This window comes from Phasianus colchicus, chromosome 4, assembly GCF_987193195.1.
Source record: "Phasianus colchicus chromosome 4, bPhaCol1.hap1.1, whole genome shotgun sequence".
Lineage (NCBI taxonomy): Eukaryota > Metazoa > Chordata > Aves > Galliformes > Phasianidae > Phasianus > Phasianus colchicus.
The window spans coordinates 50,445,156-50,464,993 of record NC_143439.1 but is presented as its reverse complement, the minus strand read 5'-3'; the positions used below and the strand labels follow the sequence as shown (position 1 = coordinate 50,464,993).

At 39.0% G+C, this 19,838-nt stretch overlaps 1 protein-coding gene across 6 annotated transcripts in view; it reads left to right on the top strand.

Moving 5' to 3' along the window:
- Nucleotides 1-12,388, top strand: part of N4BP2 (NEDD4 binding protein 2) — a 42,552-nt gene extending 30,164 nt beyond the window's left edge. For all 6 annotated transcript variants that reach the window (XM_090139541.1, XM_090139542.1, XM_090139545.1 and 3 more), the window contains 6 exons: nt 513-631; nt 1,997-2,132; nt 2,263-2,448; nt 4,778-4,946; nt 6,698-6,821; nt 7,593-12,388. In XM_090139541.1, the coding sequence (XP_089995667.1) occupies nt 513-631; nt 1,997-2,132; nt 2,263-2,448; nt 4,778-4,946; nt 6,698-6,821; nt 7,593-7,638 (780 nt within the window). In that variant the 3' untranslated portion in view covers nt 7,639-12,388. The remainder of the gene's footprint in view (nt 1-512; nt 632-1,996; nt 2,133-2,262; nt 2,449-4,777; nt 4,947-6,697; nt 6,822-7,592) is intronic.
- The last annotated feature ends 7,450 nt before the right edge of the window (nt 12,389-19,838 follow it).

The following is a 19,838-nucleotide window of genomic DNA, read 5'->3' as shown; positions in this document are numbered from 1 at the left end:
TATGATTATTCTCCATGCAACTTTACAGATGTATTTAATACTCTGTAACTTCAGATAACTTACACTAGGACAGCATTGTTTCCTCTGTTTGATAAGAAAACATGGCTTCAATCCCAACCTCTCAGTATCATTTTCTGCAGATACCTGAGTAGAGATGAATTTCCTATAAATTTAATTTGAACTGGATTAGACTAGCATCAAATCCATTCCTAACCTGAAAGTCCTTCTAAAGGTAGCCCTTTTACATCTTCCAAGTTATGAAGCAGCTCCATTTGAGTCACTTCAAATGACTGCAGAGAACTGCAGTGGTGTGCAGTACAACTCACTTGTCCTTTTTTCTCATCAAATCAGTGTGACAGGCTGATACTGATGTGTTGTCATTGCTGTGGGTGTGTAACTACTGAGAATATTTTGTTTGAAATCCTAACAAATAGCAGTATAGTTGGTTCCACTGTTACTGTATTTTGTTCTAATCATGAGCTTGAATATTATTCCTTTTGTCTTCTGGATAGAAACGTGTTCCTTCTGTGGCTAGAAAAGATTGTGCTGCTAAACTGAAGGAGAAACAACTTTTTGAGATGTTTCCAACTATTAATCAAAATTTCTTAATGGATATCTTCAAGGACAATAAGTAAGAAGTCTTTAAAGTTCTTTGTAAAACAGCTATTCATATTACTTTGTAGTGCACATTTGTTGTCTTAAATATCAAGAGTTAAGGTTCTCTAAATTAATGCCTTTTTTTTTTTTGAACTTGCATTTCATGATTTTTGTAGATTTAAATATGGCAAAAGTAACTGGTCTTAAAAAAAAAAAAAAAAAAAAGAATACTGAAATTAAGGTCCACCTGATTCTTCATTTGAAGAATAGACAGCTTTACCCCACAGGAGAAGTACGTATCTGGCTGTTGACTGCAGTTAGTGGAACTGTGTATTTGCTCTAGAGTTGAGGTGTAAATTAAGTGGAATAAATTGCTGAAGGATGTAACAGTGGGTGCACAGCAGATATCATCCAGACCAAGAGGGAAGCTGCTATTGCCTGATGTTAGTTGCTAGTAGTTTCCTGGTTACTATAGCAGCAATGAAGGAATCAGCCCTCTCTGTTTCTTCTTGCTTGTGTTCTGTTTCTCTTTTCTGCATTATGTTTCTGGTGTATGTGGCAACCTTCTTAAAGTCTCTGTGAGCTGAACTTCTTTTCATGAGAAACTTCCCTTTTTTCTTCCTTGGCCAGTTGCATGTCTCTCTCTCCACACAGATTTGCATACCTACTTATTAGTCTTTCTACTTGCCAAGGTTATTATCAAAACTTTTCCTTGTGAAGTGTTTAAAATAAATTGTTTATCCACCTCTACAGCTTAAATATTTCTCTTGTTTTTCACATATGAAATTCTTTTCCATAGTGTTGTTTTCCCTAAAATCTACTTCTGACCAATGTTCCTCTTGTCTACTTACTGAACAGCAAGAAAAATATTAAGAAGAAAAAGGGCTTACTAGAAATGTAATGGCTGCTGATCTTCTGTTCTTACTGTGTTAAATTTCTTAACAAAAATTTGACTGGAAATACAAGGATTTTCCTGCGTGAGTTTCAGAAAACTGAGCTAGTTTTAAGCTAGTTTGTACTATCTAGCACAGTCCAGAGGAGATTTAAGATAAACTAACTTATGCAGCCCAGACAGCAGTATTTATTTCTATATGGATGTCTGTGTTTTATTAAGATATGATGCAATTTACTTTACTATTTAATTGGCTTTTTTGTGTTGGAGTGCCCCTCTATTACATCTCAGATGAGTAAGACTGCTTGTGCATTGATGTCAGTAATGCAATATGTTTGACAAAGTGGACAAAGTCTTTTTGTAATAAGCTGGAAATTTCTATTCTAATGCTTTATATTCATAGGCATTTGTATCTGTAACACTATGAAGGTATGTAATGTGTATTTTAATAGAAGTACCAACTAATAATATCTTTGGAAAATTACAGATTTTACTTATCATTTACAGCTATTCTTTAGAGCAGACCGAACAATTTCTGAACTGTGTTCTGGAGGCAGATCCTGTAAAAACAGTTGTAGCTCAAGAAAGCGTTCAGCGAAATGAAATTGTTTCTTCATGCAGTGCTGCAAAGAATCGGGAGAAGGTGGTATTATTATTATTATTATTATTATTATCATTATTATTTCAAATAGTACTTACAAGTGTATCCAAAGCCATGTCAGTACAACCACCTTAAAAAACATTCTTAGCTTCAACATTGCACATTTTTACAGGCAAGAAAAGCTAAGGAAGAGGATGATGTTTTGAGTGAAATATTTCAAGAATATGAGTATCCACAGTATGATGACTTCAGAGCGGAAGCTTTTCATCACCAGCAAAAGAGGCAGGAGTGTTTGAAAAAGGCTGGAGAGGCCTATCACATGGGAATGAAGCCTGTGGCAGCATTTTATGCACGTCAGGTAAACTTAAATATGGTGCTTTCTTTCTGCGTTTAGAGACATAAGTAAATAGTAGATTGGAAGTGATAACAAAGTTGTGTCTACTGCAGTTGATAGATTTGCTCAGTATTTTGAGAATCACCTTACGCTTAAACTTGCATTCGTTAGTAATGATGCTGACACATGAAACTGATGTAACCAAATTCAGTGTGAAACTTCGTGAAAGATCATATGCAAGCGCTTAGGTATGCTAAATATCCCACAGAGTCCACTCTCTCATCTGCATACTCATAAGCACTAAGATTTGTGTCAAAGTGGTCTTTCCAGGTTCACTAGTGCATGACGTGGAGTGCAATAAACATTAGCTGTTGAGTCCTCTGCGAGTCCCCGGAGCTCCTCTTAACTGATGAGGAACAGTTTCTAGACAGGTCTCTTGTATTTTTTAGGAATCAAACAATTATTAACGTGATCTTTTGCCTGAGAATTGTGTGTATTTCATCCTTCATAAGTCTTTGGAAGATTGCTGTCAGCTGTCTTTGTGTCTTGATTTTGTATGTCTGTATGGGTACAAGCTGTTTTTCTATCAGGATAATGTGGTGTGGTATGCTGTGCTTTTTGCCATTCATCTGTTTTCTGGAACGTAGATCTTCTGCTGATCTGTCTCATAAAATCTGGCTGTGTAGCACAGGCAATCCAGTCTTGATTCAACCACAATTCTCAGCGTATATGACTAGGACTGCTCCAGAAGTAATGCCTCCTATTTTACTGTGTTGGCTCACAGTATCAGAGGCAGATAGATGTTGGTGGTATGGCAGTAGAGGCTGAACTGAACCTTCTCACCAATATTCTGTTACATTTTGATGCTGTGCAACAGATGGCAGCAGAGAGGCAGTCTGACAAAAGGTCCTCCAACATGGAGGTGCACGTGAAGCAAAGATGTGTCTTTGAATTTTTCCAAGTGGAAAAAATTGCACTTGTTGACATTCGTCAACATTTGCTGAGCTTTAATGGAGATCGAACAGTGGATGTGAACACAGTGAGGCGGTGGGTGGTGCTCTTCAGCAGTGGCCATGGCAATGTGAAGGGCAAGCCACATTCTGGACAGCAATGCAAATTTTTGCAAGTGCGGCATGCAGACTTTTGCTCACAGCTGGCAAAAATTTGTAGCTAATGGTGGCGGCTATGTTGAAGAGTAGTGTTCTGTAGCTGAGAATTTTTTTTCTATTAAACAGTATTATTGTGTTCTTTGTATCTGTTGTAGTTTCTATGGGAATAAATAGGAGGCATAACTTTTGGAGCACTCTGTGTAATTTAAAGTCTTCCCGTTGTTTTTGTTCTTAAACATAATTATAAATACAGTCTGGAAATTTATAATGTATTTTCTTTTAGGTAATAAGAAGGCAAGCCAAAGTACCTTTATTCATGAAAAAATACTTACGCTTGGTGGCTTTGTCCTGTTCTGGTAGTTCTCTGAATGTGAGAATTATAGGGCTGTTACTAATGTACTTCAGCTGATCCATTTTAAGAAAGAATAAGACTTTCTTACACTTCAGTTCAGTTCTCTTGAGCCCTCGTCAGTCCAGTACCTGGAGTTAAGTCTTTCATTTCATTTCAGGTTGTGCTTACAGATTGTCAAAGATATAATTTGTTAACTTTAGTCTCTCAGATATTATCACTGCAAGGTTTTTGGGAAACAGATGGTACTGGTTCACGGTGTAGCGTTAATAGTTCTGTACCACTCCTTGCCCTTAATTCCAATTAAGGCTGTACTGATATCATTAGTCATAAGAGATGTCAAAAATATTAGGAATTACAGTAGTCAGCTTGTCAAGCTTTTGCACTTCTTGGTTAGTCTGATTTTTAGAAATGCGTTCAGAAGAACTGACATCAAATATAACTCAGCAGGGTTTTCCTGGGCAATTAGGCAATTTCTTTGGTACTGTTTCATAAGTTTTTATTAAATACTTTCAAAAAGTAAAATGCGGTTTTAAAAAGTAAAATTATTAGGATAATAAATCTGACAGTTGGCACAAAGTGTAACTTTTTAGCTCATGTAATGATTTTATATTCTTGTGTCTTCTCTAGCTTTTTCCCTTTCTCATGAAACTTCTGTTCATGGTTTCTTCTTTTTGCCAGCTTTGAGTAGTTTCCTGCAAACAAATTTCATGAAATCTCTTTATGGGTAGATTTCACTGAGCTGCTTCTAAAAATTGTGTTGTGCTTATAAATGTCAATACTTCAAACTGTGAGATTAAAAGCACCCTGTCAGTACTGTCATTTTGAACTCAGCAACCAATATAGAGCTTAAATCGTGTTTCAGACTGTAATATTCCATTACGTTTGAATAAAGGGTCGCCTTCATGAGCAGAAAATGAAAGAAGCCAACCATGCTGCTGCTGCGCAAATCTTTGAAAGAGTAAATACTTCCTTGCTGCCTCTGAATGTGTTGGATCTGCATGGTCTCCACGTGGATGAAGCTGTGAATCAGTTGTCCAGAGTGCTGCAGGAAAAAAGCAACGGTAGGCAAAAGCTAATAATTCTTTTCTCCTAAAAATTATTCTCCACGGTCTCTACTAAGAAATCACTCTATACAACAATAGCAGAGTCCAGTTGTAATTCAGCAACACGTGAAAGCAGCTGCCTTTTGTGTAGTTTTATTTTCAAAATTTCCCCATGGAAATTGTTTTCCTTGGCAAGGCAATGATTATTTTTGCTCAGTGGTGCTATCCTTTTTTTTTATCCTAATGCTTTTGTACTTGTTTGTAAATCTTTTGCTTCTGTTTTATCCTCTGTTATTTTTTTAGTGAAGACTTGATCTGTCGAAGATTTGATCTGTCCCTCATGGAGTTTTTAACAGAGATGATAATGCAAATGTTTGTGTCATACTTGCATTGCTTTGTTGGAACTTTCTTGCTTTTTTTAAAATCTTAAAAAAAAAATAAAAAAAAATAAAAAAAATAAAAAAAATCACTGTGTTGCAATTCTAGGCACCATGATTATATTGTCTTCAACTTTCACATGAAGATGTGTAGTTTAACCTATCTTTTGATAAGTGTTGTATAAATTTGTCAGTAGGATATTGAGATAATGCTGATTCCATAAATGCCATGTGTAGTTTTGCTTGAGGGCTTGTTTTGTCTCCCAGTGAAGAGATGTCCTTTTACAGCAAGAACACTCAGGAAGTACATTTTCTGCATTATTAATTTATCCTATAAATTTAAGTGCATTGGGAGTGTTTTTGTATGAACTATTTCTTGTGCAGGTTACCAGTGCTCAAAACTTTTTAATGATAGCTACTCCACACAGTGGAAACAAAAAACGAAGTGTTCAGCAGGGAGTAAGATGTTCAGTCAGAGCTAATCACATTACATTATCTTGTTTTAGGAGTAGAACATCTATTTGCTTTAAGCTACAGTCTGATCTATAAGCTTAATTTCCTGAAGCTACACTGACATCAGGAGTTTAGGAATGGTGGGAGGAGCTCCTTGTTCACTCCATTCACTTCATTATCAAAAAAAAAATCATGTTTGCTTACATACATAGGAGAGGGATCAATACAGGATACTTACTGCTGACACAATGAACTAAATAGAGAAAGAGAGAGAAGTTTAGGAAAAATATCCTGTGATCATCTTTAACTGACAAATCTTGGTGATTGTGAGAATACAACTTCATTTATATTTTATTTCAACTTTTAAACTTCCATCAATTTGGGCTGATGTTATCTGTAAGATATGAACAACACCTAACAAGGGTCATGTGCTGATCTATTAAATCATGTGCTGCAATGTGGCAGAAATTAGTGTGATATAATTGTCATAAAACTGTGTGGATTTATGTTTTCCATCTTCTTTCTTCATATATTATTAATGTGTAATTTCTTTATTCACGTTATTGTCAGTTAAAAAATAAGTGTATAACACCCTTCTTTTTAAATTAATTATATTCCCAAAGGGTATAAATCCTGCGTAAAGAATAGATGATAAAAGCAGAAAAGCTGCTGTGGAATTTTGAAGGATTTTCTGATGATCACATTGCATACTGCAAGCAATCTAGACTTAAAAAGCTTTGCTTTTTTTTTTTTTTTCTGAGTATCTTTTCAGAATATGGGAAATTAGTTTTATATGAAAGGTGCATTGGCCAGCATGAGAAAACAAAGTTCTAAATCATCTGGTGAAAGTTTTCAGAAAAATGGAGGTGAGAAGGTTGTGCTGAATGCCAAGCCTTCTCAGAGAATAAATTTTAACTGTTACTGTGCCTGCTATTACAGAGTACCAACAGTCTGGTGGTAAACCTTATCTCTGTGTTATCACGGGAAGAGGAAGCCATAGTCAGGGAGGAGTTGCTCGCATCAAACCAGCAGCTATCAGATACCTCACAAGCCACAACTTCAGGTGAGTTTACATTTTTGTTAGTGGGACTTTTTTTTTTTTCTTATCCTGCATTTGACTAACTGCAAATTGGTCTGTTTTATCGTACTGCTAAGCTACTAAATTGATTGCTGCCCGTCTGCTGTTTCATAAGACCTGTACAATTTTATGACTCAAAACTGACATAATGGATACCTATTAAATCTGAGATCCTTTCATCTGACATAACTTTAACTCATAGTGTTTTCGTTTATCTAAATATAGCTTAATTGCCTCTTTCCATTTAAGGTCACTAGCTTTTTAATGTGAAGAGTTAATCATCTTTTTTATTGGTCTCCAATGTATGCTTCAGCTCTCAACTTCTTATATGGGACAGCAATTTAGCAAATAATCTGGTGTTGGCATCAATGTGTTTGCTGCCTTTTCTTATGGGAGTATATATGAAGGTGACTGTGAAGGTAGGATTCAGAGCAGAGACTTCCCATTTCCCTCTCACTTTCTACAGAACACAAGAGAGAAAATGTATTTTGAAAGAAACATGTGAAAAGAGAGGCAGAATGAATATAACCAAGAATACTGGGCAACCTTTTCTTTTTCTTATTTTTTTGCCTCTCCAGACCCTATAAAATCCACCTTTACTGTCACATTCAGAGGATGTGTTGGTGATCTCCTGACTCTGGCATGCACACTTACTTGACTGAGAACATTAATGATTTCTGTGTGTTTGGTGGTGGCATAGAGATATGACATTGAATGTCGCTTTCATGTTGAAATTTCATCTTTTCTTATTTCCAGGTTTGCAGAAATAAAGCCAGGCTGCCTGAAAGTCATGCTGAATTGAAGGGTTAATGAGAAGAGGAACATAAAAAATGAGATGTTGGATTACAGCTAAAAACTTTTTGAACAACTGCAATAATATTTTCTAATCTCTTTTAAAGGATGGTATTTATTAGAAGTGGTCTCAATTTGCAGCACGTGGTCTTGTCAGTATGTTTCTAAAAACATTTTCTTGTGAGATAAATCTTTTTTTTAAATCTACAAAAAAAAAAGTCAGGATTTGAAGTCTTAGTAATGCAGATTAAGAATTCTGATGAGGATTTTATAATGTTTTCAAGGGAAATTGAGGTACAATTTTTAGATACAGCAGTCTTCTCAGCTTACTCAGTCCATAACTCTCACTTCACCTATTTAAATTTCAGTGATTTCAGTGTTTTTGGAACGTAGAACAGTGTACAGCTATTTTGTGATTCAGAGCTTTGTGCTAAATCCTTGTGAAGAACAGAGGAGAGGTGGGAACTCAGCAACTATTGCTATTTCAAATCCCGTTACCACTGAATGTTAAAATACTTCCAGATTTCTTCAAGAGTCAGAGGTGTTCTTTTTAGTGGTCATTTTGTGACAACTCGACCAGTTCTGTTGTTCTTATTCTATTCCAAATTACTCTTGAAACAAATGGAAGGACTGTATGTTAAGACCAGCTGCGTGTTAGGTAATTTTTTATAGATTTAGCAGTCTGTTAAAGGAGAAAATAAAACATCTACTTACACATAGCTAATGGGAAATGCACTCATTAAAAAAAAAAAAGAAAAAAAGAAAAAATCAAGCCCACAAAAACTATTGAATGAAGAGTATACCTTTTATGGCTTTTTGAATGGCTTGAAATGAGTACTGTTTCATTTTACAGGTATTTAATACTGATGTCTTCATTCTGCGCATATTAACTTTGGTAATTTACTTGTAGAAAATCTGTTTATCTTTGAGACATTTAAAATGTACTTTTAATATCAAATTGAATGTGAATATTAGAGTAGTAATCGCCCATCTTGAAGAAGATATGAAAAGTACTCTATTCGTGGTGGTTTTGCATCTGAATATACCTATGTTTTAAAAACAGAAACCGAGCCACAAAAAAAAAAAACAAAAAAACAGAAAAAAGCCAAAGACTAAAAAACCCAATAAATAGAAACACCTGTACTTTGGCGTGGATTTTCAGTAAGCAATCAGAACCCTTTTTCATTTCACCTTCTACAATGAATTACATCTTACACCTTTGCTTCCTGGAGGCCATAGGAATCCATGAATTCATTAAACTGTTTTTTTTGTTTGCTTTTTTTTTTTTTCTTTCCTAATGTAAAGCTTTGTTTTTAAGAACAGATAGGAGTTGTGTGTTAGGAATAATATTAATAGGTTAAGGATTAATAGGAGAGTTTTCGTTTTTAAAATACTTCCTCAGTAAATCTTATCCAGGAACTTCACACACATGGAGTTTCTGTATGTCTCCATATGTGCGTACAAGTTCTGCCATTTGTGTGCATGGGCAGTATAAGCAAGGAACTTCTGTGAGAAAAGCTGTGCACAGAAATAGGTTTCATTGCAAATGTGTTGCTGACAAATGAAAAGACATGAAGTTTACTGAATTTACTACTGTATTTACTGTAATAGATACACAGTGAATGCAGTGTACGATAGATCAAAAAATGAGTTTGTCATGCTTTAACAGATACAGTGATCTTTTTTGGTGATTTTAAATGCAAGAATAGCTTGAATAATATTTAATCAAACAGACTTTTACTGGAATAATTGTTTTAAGTAATAAGTTTTATATTTTGGGGGGGTACTTGATTAGTTCATGTCCCTTTTTCTCCTTGTTGAGCTACACTGTTAAACAGTGCTTGAAATACAAAATATTTGGGCTCCTGCTGCTCCTGCAGCAGTAGCAGGGTTGTTTGTGCTACTGCACCTGTGGGGTGAATGCTCCATCCTCTGTGATTCATCCATTCTGCCTAGAATGAAAGACTGACGTGTCTCTCAGGCACTGGGGCTGTAGACATCTGAAATGCCTAAATGGAGCTGGGATCATTCTTCTGCACAAAGAAAGTTCCTTCTGTTTTTGAGGAAATTTTCCTTACTGCTGCCTTTTATACTGAATGGAGATGTGGCTCTTTGGGGCACTTCTTTGCAGCATAGTCCCTGCTGGTTGGCTGAGGTGGCAGAGTTGCCCAGCAAAGGTCTCAGTTTATACTTGGAAATGTCAGTGTTGAGCTGCTGGGCACCAAAGTTGTAATGCAAGTGAGCTTGTACCCAGAGAAATGCCTACACTTCTGGTTGTGTTGGGAGGGGGCCTGATTCACTCAGCACATTCACACCATTCTGACATGGACAAAGACAGCTTAGATTTCAGTTCAGAAGATGAGCAGGAGTTGTTGCCTTGTCCATCTGTTCATCTTAGCCTAGTTGTTGATACACTTACCCTGGAGGTGAGAAGCACAGCTTTTCTCCTTCTGCTGGTTAAGTGAGGAGCAGTGACTGCACCCAGCTCTCACTTCTCCAGAAAATGCCCTACCTAGTGGGCTCGGGGTCCTCCTGAAGTGCCACTTTCTGAGCCTTTCTTGAACCTGCTGCTGTAAGATTTAAAAAAAAAAAAATAATAATATCAAGGGTGTGAAAGAGGTTAAAATTAAAAAAAAAAAAAAAAAAAAAAAAAAAGCAAAAATAGTCTATAGAAGCTGCACCCACAGATTTTCAGTGTCCCTCCCTCTCTTTATTTTCTCTCTTTGTGTTTAACCAAATAGGGCTTAAAATGATCAGGGCAAAACCTCAGCTCCATGCCTTACTAGAAGAGCTTTTCTCCCATCTGTTAGTCAGTGGAGAAGTGCTGAGCTGGAGCAGTTTGGAATACTTCTCTTTCTTTCTCTGTCCCCTGTGTCTTTGGGTACAGGCCTGGGCTCACTGAGGTACTTTGGGTAGCATACCTTCCTACAAGCTGGTTGTTTGCCTGATTATAATTTGTTGATTGCGGGCTGAATTTGGATGAAAGTTATAGTTTAATATTGTAATGGGCAGGAGCAGTCCTGCTTTTATTGAAATTGTAGGCAAAACCTCTATCAGCTTCGGCAGCTTGACTTGAGGCATTGAGTTGAGACTTCCAATTCAGAGAAAAGATGATGAGCTCAGCTGTTTTCACCTGTAAGTGTTTAAGGGTGTGCTTAGAAGCTTTACTGAGTGGGATATGGAATGGCGCAGAAAATCAGTACAGAGAGAGAAAGTAGGGTTCTATTATTTGAAAGCATGAAGATTCTTAATTCTTGCTAAACTATACAGAAAAACACACCGGAATTCTTGTGTTTCTTCAATTATTTTTATAATACAATAAGTATTTTATAGTGAGATGAATTATTTAAAATAGAATTGTTTGAAAATGACATTTGATGTCTTTTGCAGTTGCATCAGTGTGAGTCATGAGGCATATTGTGAAAATTCTGCATTTGATATTTTTAATCCAAGTAGCACTTAGTCGTATGGCCACCAGCACTCTGAAACATGTGACTTTTCAAATGCCTGTATTGTGTGCCACCTCTTAATCTATTCAACAGCATGTGGTTGCAATGGCTGCTCACCCCTAATGTGACTTTGGTTTCTTCTTCTATGAAACATTTTAATGTTTACTTCAATTTTTAATATAGGAAGATTCTCAAATTGTTCATGCAAAATTCAGTTCAACACTGTAGCAGTGATGTGTAGCCCTACAGCAAAGAAAGAAAAGAAGGAAGAAAGGAAGGAATAAAAAGTTCCTAAGTGCAATAGTGATGGTTATTCTCCAAAGTGGTGCAAGTGTTTGGAAATACATTTCTATTGGTCATGAAAGCAATGGGGCAGAAGTACTTTTTAAGTAATACCTTGATAATGCTTGGATTAACTTTTTGGTTTTGTTTTTAATCATATGTGGTATAATCTTGTTTAAACTCAGTGTTTTTAATAGGTCTGCTGAGGGACACCTCAAGCAAAATGTAACTGACATTTTTTGTGGCTGTTGGGAACCATTGTGACTTGGGAGTCTTCATTAAAGCAACGCAGATGCCCTAGTTTAACCTGGTTGGTTGTACGTAGAGTGTCAGGAAGGATCTTCAGTGTTTAGCAGAACATGTATTCTAAACAAGTACATGAGCAGATGAAGAGTAACCAGATCGTTACTTAATTGTGCCACAAAGTATGTCTGATAAATAAGAGGACAGTTTTTATTGATGATAGCAATGAAAGATCATCATAAATGTACTATGATAAATCATACATGGACTTTACGTTGCTCATGGTCGTGTCTTCAAAAGCATTTCACGTTTACAGAGTAGTACTGCCCTCTTCACAGAGCGAGGAAGAGGACAGAGTACGAACACTGAAAAAGAAATGTTTGTTACCACAATGCCTGTGTATCAAAATTAGGGTTTGGGTTTTTTTTAAATAAAAATATTTTTAATTAAAAAACAAAACAGTGAAAACCCAACTGATAATGCTATTTGAATGCTACTTCAGCTAAATGAAGTATGCTGAGTACTACATGACTCTGTGTGAATGTGCATGTGAAAAGACCGAGTATTCTGGTAGCTACCAGGTGTCAAAGCTTTCAGGACCAGTACATTGGAAGAAATCAATGTCTATTTTTAAATTGAAATTAAATTTTTTTTATTTGTATAAAGATGTAATTTTGCTGTTAACTTTCTTTCTTTTTTTTTTTACTGAAATACAATTTTGTAATTGCATTTAGAATTTCTAATGTGAAAAGGAATTTACAAAATCTAGTTTAATAAAGGATTTTTACCACAAGTATAGCCTTCTGTCTTTCGTTGGAAGAACACATTTTGGCTTTTATCAGATTTTAGTCAAATAATAGACTTGGAGTTCTGCATGGAAGCCACTTGTCCCAACTTCAGGATGCCATCTGTAGAGAGAGAAAGCAACCATCTGCAGGCACAGAAAGGAACAGATTTGTGGCCTGATTTTAAGTGATGTGAGTGGGAGCTGAATGCTCACATTACTGAAAATAAGGGTTGTGGTTTTAGGATTTTTTATTTATTTATTTTTATTTATATATATATTTTTTGCCTGAAGTAGCTGAAGAGATGGGACTATTTTGTGAGACGAAGGCGGTGGCCTAAGTCAAAGGAGAGGGGCAGGTCTGAGCGCTATACAGATGGGTTATTAGTGGAGGATGGTGTTCTGGATAGACCTCATTTGATGAGAACACTTTGGTCACAGGTAATCATTGGACAAATCCTGAGGAAAACAATTGCTGTATAATCATGAATTCAGAGCTTGTAAGCCTGGCTTTTCCCAAGGCCATTTTGTGCAGATATTGCTATATTATGCTTCTGGAAGAGTGGAAAGACACCTGAGAGCAAAGTGCTGGCTCGAGTCCTGCATATTTTATTACCTGAGGTGGGGAAAACTGACTTCGACTGAGTTAACTCCTGCAGAGTCAGTCCTATGACTTTGTTGTTTTATAGCCTGGGGACAGTACTGGAACAAGCCAGCTTTGTGCGTTTGCATAGAGAGCCCTAATAAACTGAAGAGAATAGCAAAAAGCAGGATTTAGAAATGTGAAAATTTGGTAGATGCTAGCTTAGCTCTAACAGCTGAATCTGAGCCATGGTCACTGCACCACAGCCTCAGTGAATGTCTGATTGGGTCTTGGTCATTACTTACAGACTCCTTTTCCTGGCAGCAAGATCCATCTTGGAGAATAGTCCCTCAAGCTGCAGTGTTTTAAAATGGGAGTTGATCCTGGACTTGCCTTCTCTGGAGGAAGGACAGAGTTTTTTGCAGTGCCCAATGTGGACACACAGCTTGACTCCCATCCTTGCTCCAACAGTCTGCACTGATCTGACAACTCCTGCTTTGGTTGTGCTTTTATTTCCTTGGTGTGTTGGGCCAACCCTGGGCTACTCTGCTTAAAGCTGGGTGTTTTCTCCTTTTTTGCACTCTTGGGATTCTGAAAATGTGAGAGATGCCATATTTTAACTTGTCCTAAATTATGGAAATGATTGAATGCTATAGCTAACAATTGAAGCCTAGTAAAAAATGCATTTTTTGATGCAAATGTCACCCCAGATCATTAAACTGTGGTGAAAGGTGGTGTCTGCTGGTGGAACATGTAGGGGATCTCGACAATAGGTGGTGCCCTTGCCAATGACATTTAGTGGTGGTGGCATCGTTACTGTGCCCCTACCAGGGCTGTTGTTTCTCTCTGTGGAGTGTGTAAGAGGATGTTACTACACATCACGTGCTATTCTTTTTTTCCCTCAGAAGGAGACTACAGTATTCAGTGTTGTTCAGACTTTTTTCTTTCTTTCCATATGGGTGGGGTAGGGTTTGTTTTCAAAACGTTACTGCTACTCTGTGCTAAAGTCAGGCAAGACAAAAGTGCATTTTGCACTTAGACTTGAAAGAGATAACATGAGGTTTTCTCCTTCTGCTGCCACAAGTTGCCCTTTGAGGGTTGTCTGACTGCTTGGACAAACAGCTATCAGTCTGCTCAGACTGACGTGAAAATAACTTTTGCTGTTTGGTGCAGCCCTGTGTCGCTGTGGGTGCTGCTGGTGGCAGAGGCATCTTGAAAACTGTCATGGAGAAGAGCCCTCTTGATTTTGTTTGACTTTCTGGAGCCTGGCTGGGCTGACTGTGCCTGTGGCTTCTAACCAGTTACTGCCAGATAGAAGTTCACCTTTTCCTATAGCTTGGTTGACTTCCACATGGCATGGAGTTGGGACATGCTGTTTTTTGAGGATTATCTTTCTCACAAACAGGGCCTGTATTTATCCAGAATGCCAGTTGGCCTTTTAGGAGCTTGGCATTTGTCCTTTCTCTGATCTCATGATTAATTGCACTCACAAAGGGCCTTCCTTACCAGTGCAGGTAAGCTGGGAGGAATGCAAATGTGGAAGAGATCTGCAAGAACAGTTAGGGAACGACGTCGTATGGCAGGTGGGTAACGTGGTGTCCAGCAGAGATGCTGCAGGATCAAGTGGTGAGGTACCTTGCATAGAGTGGGCTCTGTGCTGAGGCAGCCCCCTCCCTCCAGCTCCCACAGTGCAGTGCTGATGTACCCAAACCATCATCTCAAAGCGGACTGCTGCTGGGATGAATCATTCAGGGACCTTGCTGAATTAAATTCACATTGTGGATGGAGCTTGACATCCTGTAACTAGTTTCATCCTGTGGTCAGGTGGTGAGGTTCTGCTTTTTTTTTTTTTCTTCCTAGCTTTATTTATGTATCTTGCATTTTTTAAGAGTGCTACATATCTTTCTTTTGACTGAGACAAAAACTCTGCTGTAGAGTTTGAAGGAGGGGAAGAAATTGCAGTTTTTGTTAGCATGTGAACAGTCAAATGAGGCTTTTGGCATCCGTTCAGAGGTGAAAAGTTAGGTGCTCTCTGCCTCTTTTAGTTTGGTAAAGGCACCATGTATCCCCAGCACCACCAGAGGTCCCCGTGGCCTGGGACCCTTGTGCTGTTATGCTGTGTGAACTTTTAACCCCGGTTGTGGAAACAAAAAGGACTGAGCAAGCTGTTGAGCTCAGGATAAAAGCCACCATCTTGCTTTCCTCTCTAGATTCCTTTGTATCCTCTATAATGGTGTTGGGCCTAAAACCAGGCTTGTGTTCTGAGCAAGAATGCTTTTCAAATGCTCAAGAGACACTTCACCTGATTTGTGTTAAAATAATAGTAAATTATTAAGTGCTGTTGCATTTCCTCTGTCTCATCAGAGTGTGATGGCTGGTACATCCACTGGGCTGTAAGAGAGTGTAACAGTTGTTAGATTTCTAAAACTAAGGTTTTAGAAATACGACTCTTCTACCTACACCCCATGAGACAACCGTATGACCTGGTAGGAAATGCTGGACAGGAGAGTGAGCAATGAGCCACAAATTTAATGAGTTAAGTTTGGTTTGTAAACAGGAGGAAAGGTAATTTGTCAGGTGGGAGATCTGCGTTATGGTGCTGGCTTGACTTCCGCTAATTCATAAAGTGTTTCCTGACTCCCATTTGTAAAATTTGTCTTCCTCTCTTGTGTGCCATCCTTTATCATTTCAGGTTATCCTCTTTTACAGTGTCTGCAGTGCCACATGGGCAGACCTCAGGAGATCAAGAGTTCCAGCTTTTCATCATTTATTGAGATAACCATGTAAAGTCTATACTGCACAGACTAAACAAGGACTTTGCTGGAGTAACACACTCTGGCTCATAGAAGGGCACTTTTCCTCCAGAATCAAAGAACAGCTGAGGTTAGAAGGGACCTCTGGAGGCCATGTAGCCCAACCCCACTAACAGCAGGTTGCCCAGGACCACATCTAGGCAGCTTTTGAAGACCTCCAAGGAAGAAATTTCAGCACTTCTCTAGACAACTCACAACAATGCTTGGTTATCTATCTGCAGAGTACAGGAGTTCCAGTTTGTGCCCACTGCACCACTGAAAAGAGCCTGGCACCATTCTCTCCGCACCCCCCCTTCAGGTATGTGCAGACATTGATGAGATCTCCCCTGAGCATTCTCTGTTCCAAGCTGAACGGTTCCAGTTCTCTGAGCCTCTCATCATACAGTGGTCCCATACCTTCATCATCTTTGTGGCCCTTTGCTGGGGTCTGTCCAGTATGTCCATATCTCTCTTGTTCTGTGGAGCCCAGAGCTGAACCCAGCAATGCAGGTATGGCCTCATCAGTGCTCAGCAGAGGGAAAGGATCTTTTTCCTCAGCCTGCTGGCTGTGCTCTGCCTAATGCATACAAGGAGACCATTTGCCTTCTATGTGGGAAAAGCACACTGAAGGCTAACATGGAATGCTCTCTCCACCAGTGGATACCAGCCTCCTCCAAAACGAGAGGCACAAAAATGAGATGGCCCCAGCAAGGAGATGGCAGGAGGGAAATGAGGGCTTTCAGCCTAGGCCAGGCATTAGGAACTCGATGCCATAATACTTCATGCGTGCAAAATGTACTCATCTTGCTGGATGCTAGCTCTGTCTCACAGCTGCCCTGTGCTACATTCTGCTGGGTGTCCCTGCAGTGCAGGGGCTGGGGAGCTTCCAGGCATGACAGACCTCTTCTTCTTTCCAAGAAGAATGAAAGGAGGAACCAGTGTTTCCTCAGAACTTCTGACCTCTGACAGTAGTTTCTTTCTCTGCTTTTCTTGTCAAGGAAGCACCTGAACTGTGTAGCCCTTAGGCCATGTTCAGGGTGGAGAGGGCAGGAAGCTAACCTGGCCCTGATGTCTCAAAATCCCTCAGTCTGGGTGTGATTTCACAAGGAAGTTTCCCCTGTGGTTTCATCAGAGCCACTGGGATCATTCTTATGCTAAATCCAGGCAGAGAGGAAGTTGAGATCTCCCTAGGGAGAGAGAGTATTACACAAGTTGGATAGTTTACGGAAACAGACTGGGGCTCGCACGCCACATTGTATGTGGAAAAGTTTACCAACTGGCTTGAGCATGGGTTGTCCTCCAGGCCTGCAGCCCATGGCCGCTGCTTTGCACTTCCGTGGGCTGCGAGTACTTCATATGAACCCCCAAAAGCAACAAAAGGAAAATGCAGTTATGAGTTGTGTGTCACACATAGGAGATGCCTTGTTCTCATAATCGGGCTGATGGCTGTCTGGGGAATTAGGATGTGTACCTGATTTTGGGGAAGAGTATTGAGTTTTGGGGAAGTGATGTGATTGCTTTTATGCTAGGCGATCTCAGGGTGAGAGCTGGTAGTATTAAGTAATCCTTAGCTCAGTACTTAAGCAGGCTTCAGTTTGAAGAAAGGGGAAGCGCATTTTCAAGTTACTCTAAAGGAAAGCACTTCTCATACATTGTCCTGATCACCACTTCCCTGCTGTTGTCACGGGAAGAATAGTTCTAGGAAGTTATTGCACTGTTTCTGCTTGTCAGATAACAAGAAAGGAAAAGGTGTAAATGTTAGTGGTGCATGCTGCTGACAGCTGGGTCTCAAGATAAATATTCCAGAGAAATAACAAATCTGTTCAAAGAAAAAAAGATATAAAGGTAATGAAGTGTAAGGCTGTTAGGACTGCCAGAAACAGAGGTCTCAAGAAGCAGGGTACTGTCTGTTTGCTGCAGCTACACAAATATATGGGTTTACCTTGAAAGGAGGCTGGATGATAATGTAGATGCCTACATCTAGGTTTTAAAGCCAAACCCAAGGCTGATTTCCATTTGCACAAGCCAGGGTACTCTGTTGGGCCTGTTTGGTCTGTGACCTTTTCTAAGCTGCTCAGTGCCTTGAACCCATCTCAGTGCTACTACACCCAGGCACTAGTTGGCTCAAGCCCGATCCCTGGAACTGGAGTAGCTTGAGGGCTGCTCCACAGCCACCTGAAACACAGGGCAGGCCTTGCACTGAAGGATGCTGTGTTTCCATGCCACTACAGGAACAGATGTGCTTTTGCAGGACAGCTGGAAGTGCTCCTTGGCCCAGCCTAGCAGTGGCCTACCACTAGAGTAGTGGTGGCCATAGCCCAGGCTCCCTTCCTAGCAGCACAATGACCTATCCTCTGCACCAGACCTGCATCGTATCTATTGACATCTCAAGGAAGAGGTAGAACTTTGGAAGGAGTTGAGAGAGTTGTGCTCGAGTTTGGGTTCTGTTTCATCATCATATGCTTCAAACTGTAGCACAATTCTGAGGGATGTTTGACAACCGTGTTAGCTTCTGTAGGAACTAAAGATTAAACTCATCAAGGCAAAATGATGAATGACGTGATGTCTTACCTAAATCCATGTAGGAACTTCTTGTGAAAATACATTTTCATTTCCTTTTTCAGAAGGAGTTCCCTGGCAGTGAGTAATTCTGCAGATACCTTCTTTGCCAGATTTATTTTAGAAACCTTTGCAAATGCTCCTTCATGCTGCAAGGAGGGCCCCCCTTTGTTTGGCGTGCCTGTCCCTGGGAAGGAAGTGTGCTTGTTGCCCACACGTTAAAATGGGTGTGGGCAATGTACCTGACCTCTCCTGTACTGCCCAGGAACACAAGGGAAAGCAAATAGCAGCATGCTGGTTTTCAAACATGTTATTCCCATCTTGAGCATACATGTTTTTCATGCTCCCCTTTGAAAATGGTTACTTAAAAAACAAGAACAATAATAATCAAACCCCTTTTATTAAATTTATATATATATATGAGTTTATAAAACTCCTTGTATGTTGTTTACAGTGTTGGTGAAATGCATAGATATAAGAAAAAATTATCGTTTAATCTAATGGCCACCAAGGATATGAGAAAGGCTTGTAGGGATAAATACAGCAGGTATCAAGAGTGTCATGGTTTACTTCCTGAGCAAATCTAAGAACAAAAATGAAATCAGGCAGAGGTGACAGGGCAGCTTGCTTAGCTGCATTCCCAAAATCTGCATCCTGCTGCCTTCTCCAAGTGAGAAATAGATCAATGGATTAAGGGACAAATGTGACCTTTCATTAAAAAACAGCCTAACAAGTCTAACATGGTAAAACCCTGGATGGTATTATTGTACATAATTGAAACCCTCGGTTACTTGAGTTTTAAGACTACATTTTTTGCTATCAACTTAGTTTTCAATAAAGACATATATATTTGCAACCCTCCACTCCACCCCCATAAATATTTTCCACAACGAGGTGTTCGTTTCTGAAAGTCCCACTTAATGACTCATACTGAGTTTAAAAAAAAAGGAGAAGCAAGGTATTTTTGGATGTAATAGCAATATTCTCTTACAGCCAGATGTTCCCCTTCATTGCACAGCATGAGAAGGTGAATAGGGGCAGAAAAGCTGAAGCAAGAAAGTCAAGAACAACAACAACAAAAGCAAATTTCAAGGAAAAGATATCATTTAGGCTGCAATACTGAACCTGCCTTTGGAACTGTCTGAGTGTTGAGCAATGAATGTGGAGCTGGAGGTGATGTGCAGCATTCCAGGTCACTAAAAAGTCAAGTCATAGAACAAGGCTATGTGAAACATGTGCATCGCTATGAAAACTCTCCAATTTTTATTCAAAAACTTCACGAAGAACAGAAGCACTAAAAAATCCCTCTATGACGTTCACATATATTTAGGAAATTATTGGGTCAAGATGCTCCAGGAAGCACAATGGAAGAGCATGGTGGAAATTGAGACGTTAGATCACATTTATCGTACATCCTTGTTTTTTTCACAGAGCTCACTCAATTCAAATGCTGTTTATGAAGTATTTTACAGATGGATGAGCTCTTTATCTAATATGCAAGCTGCTTACCCAGATGGC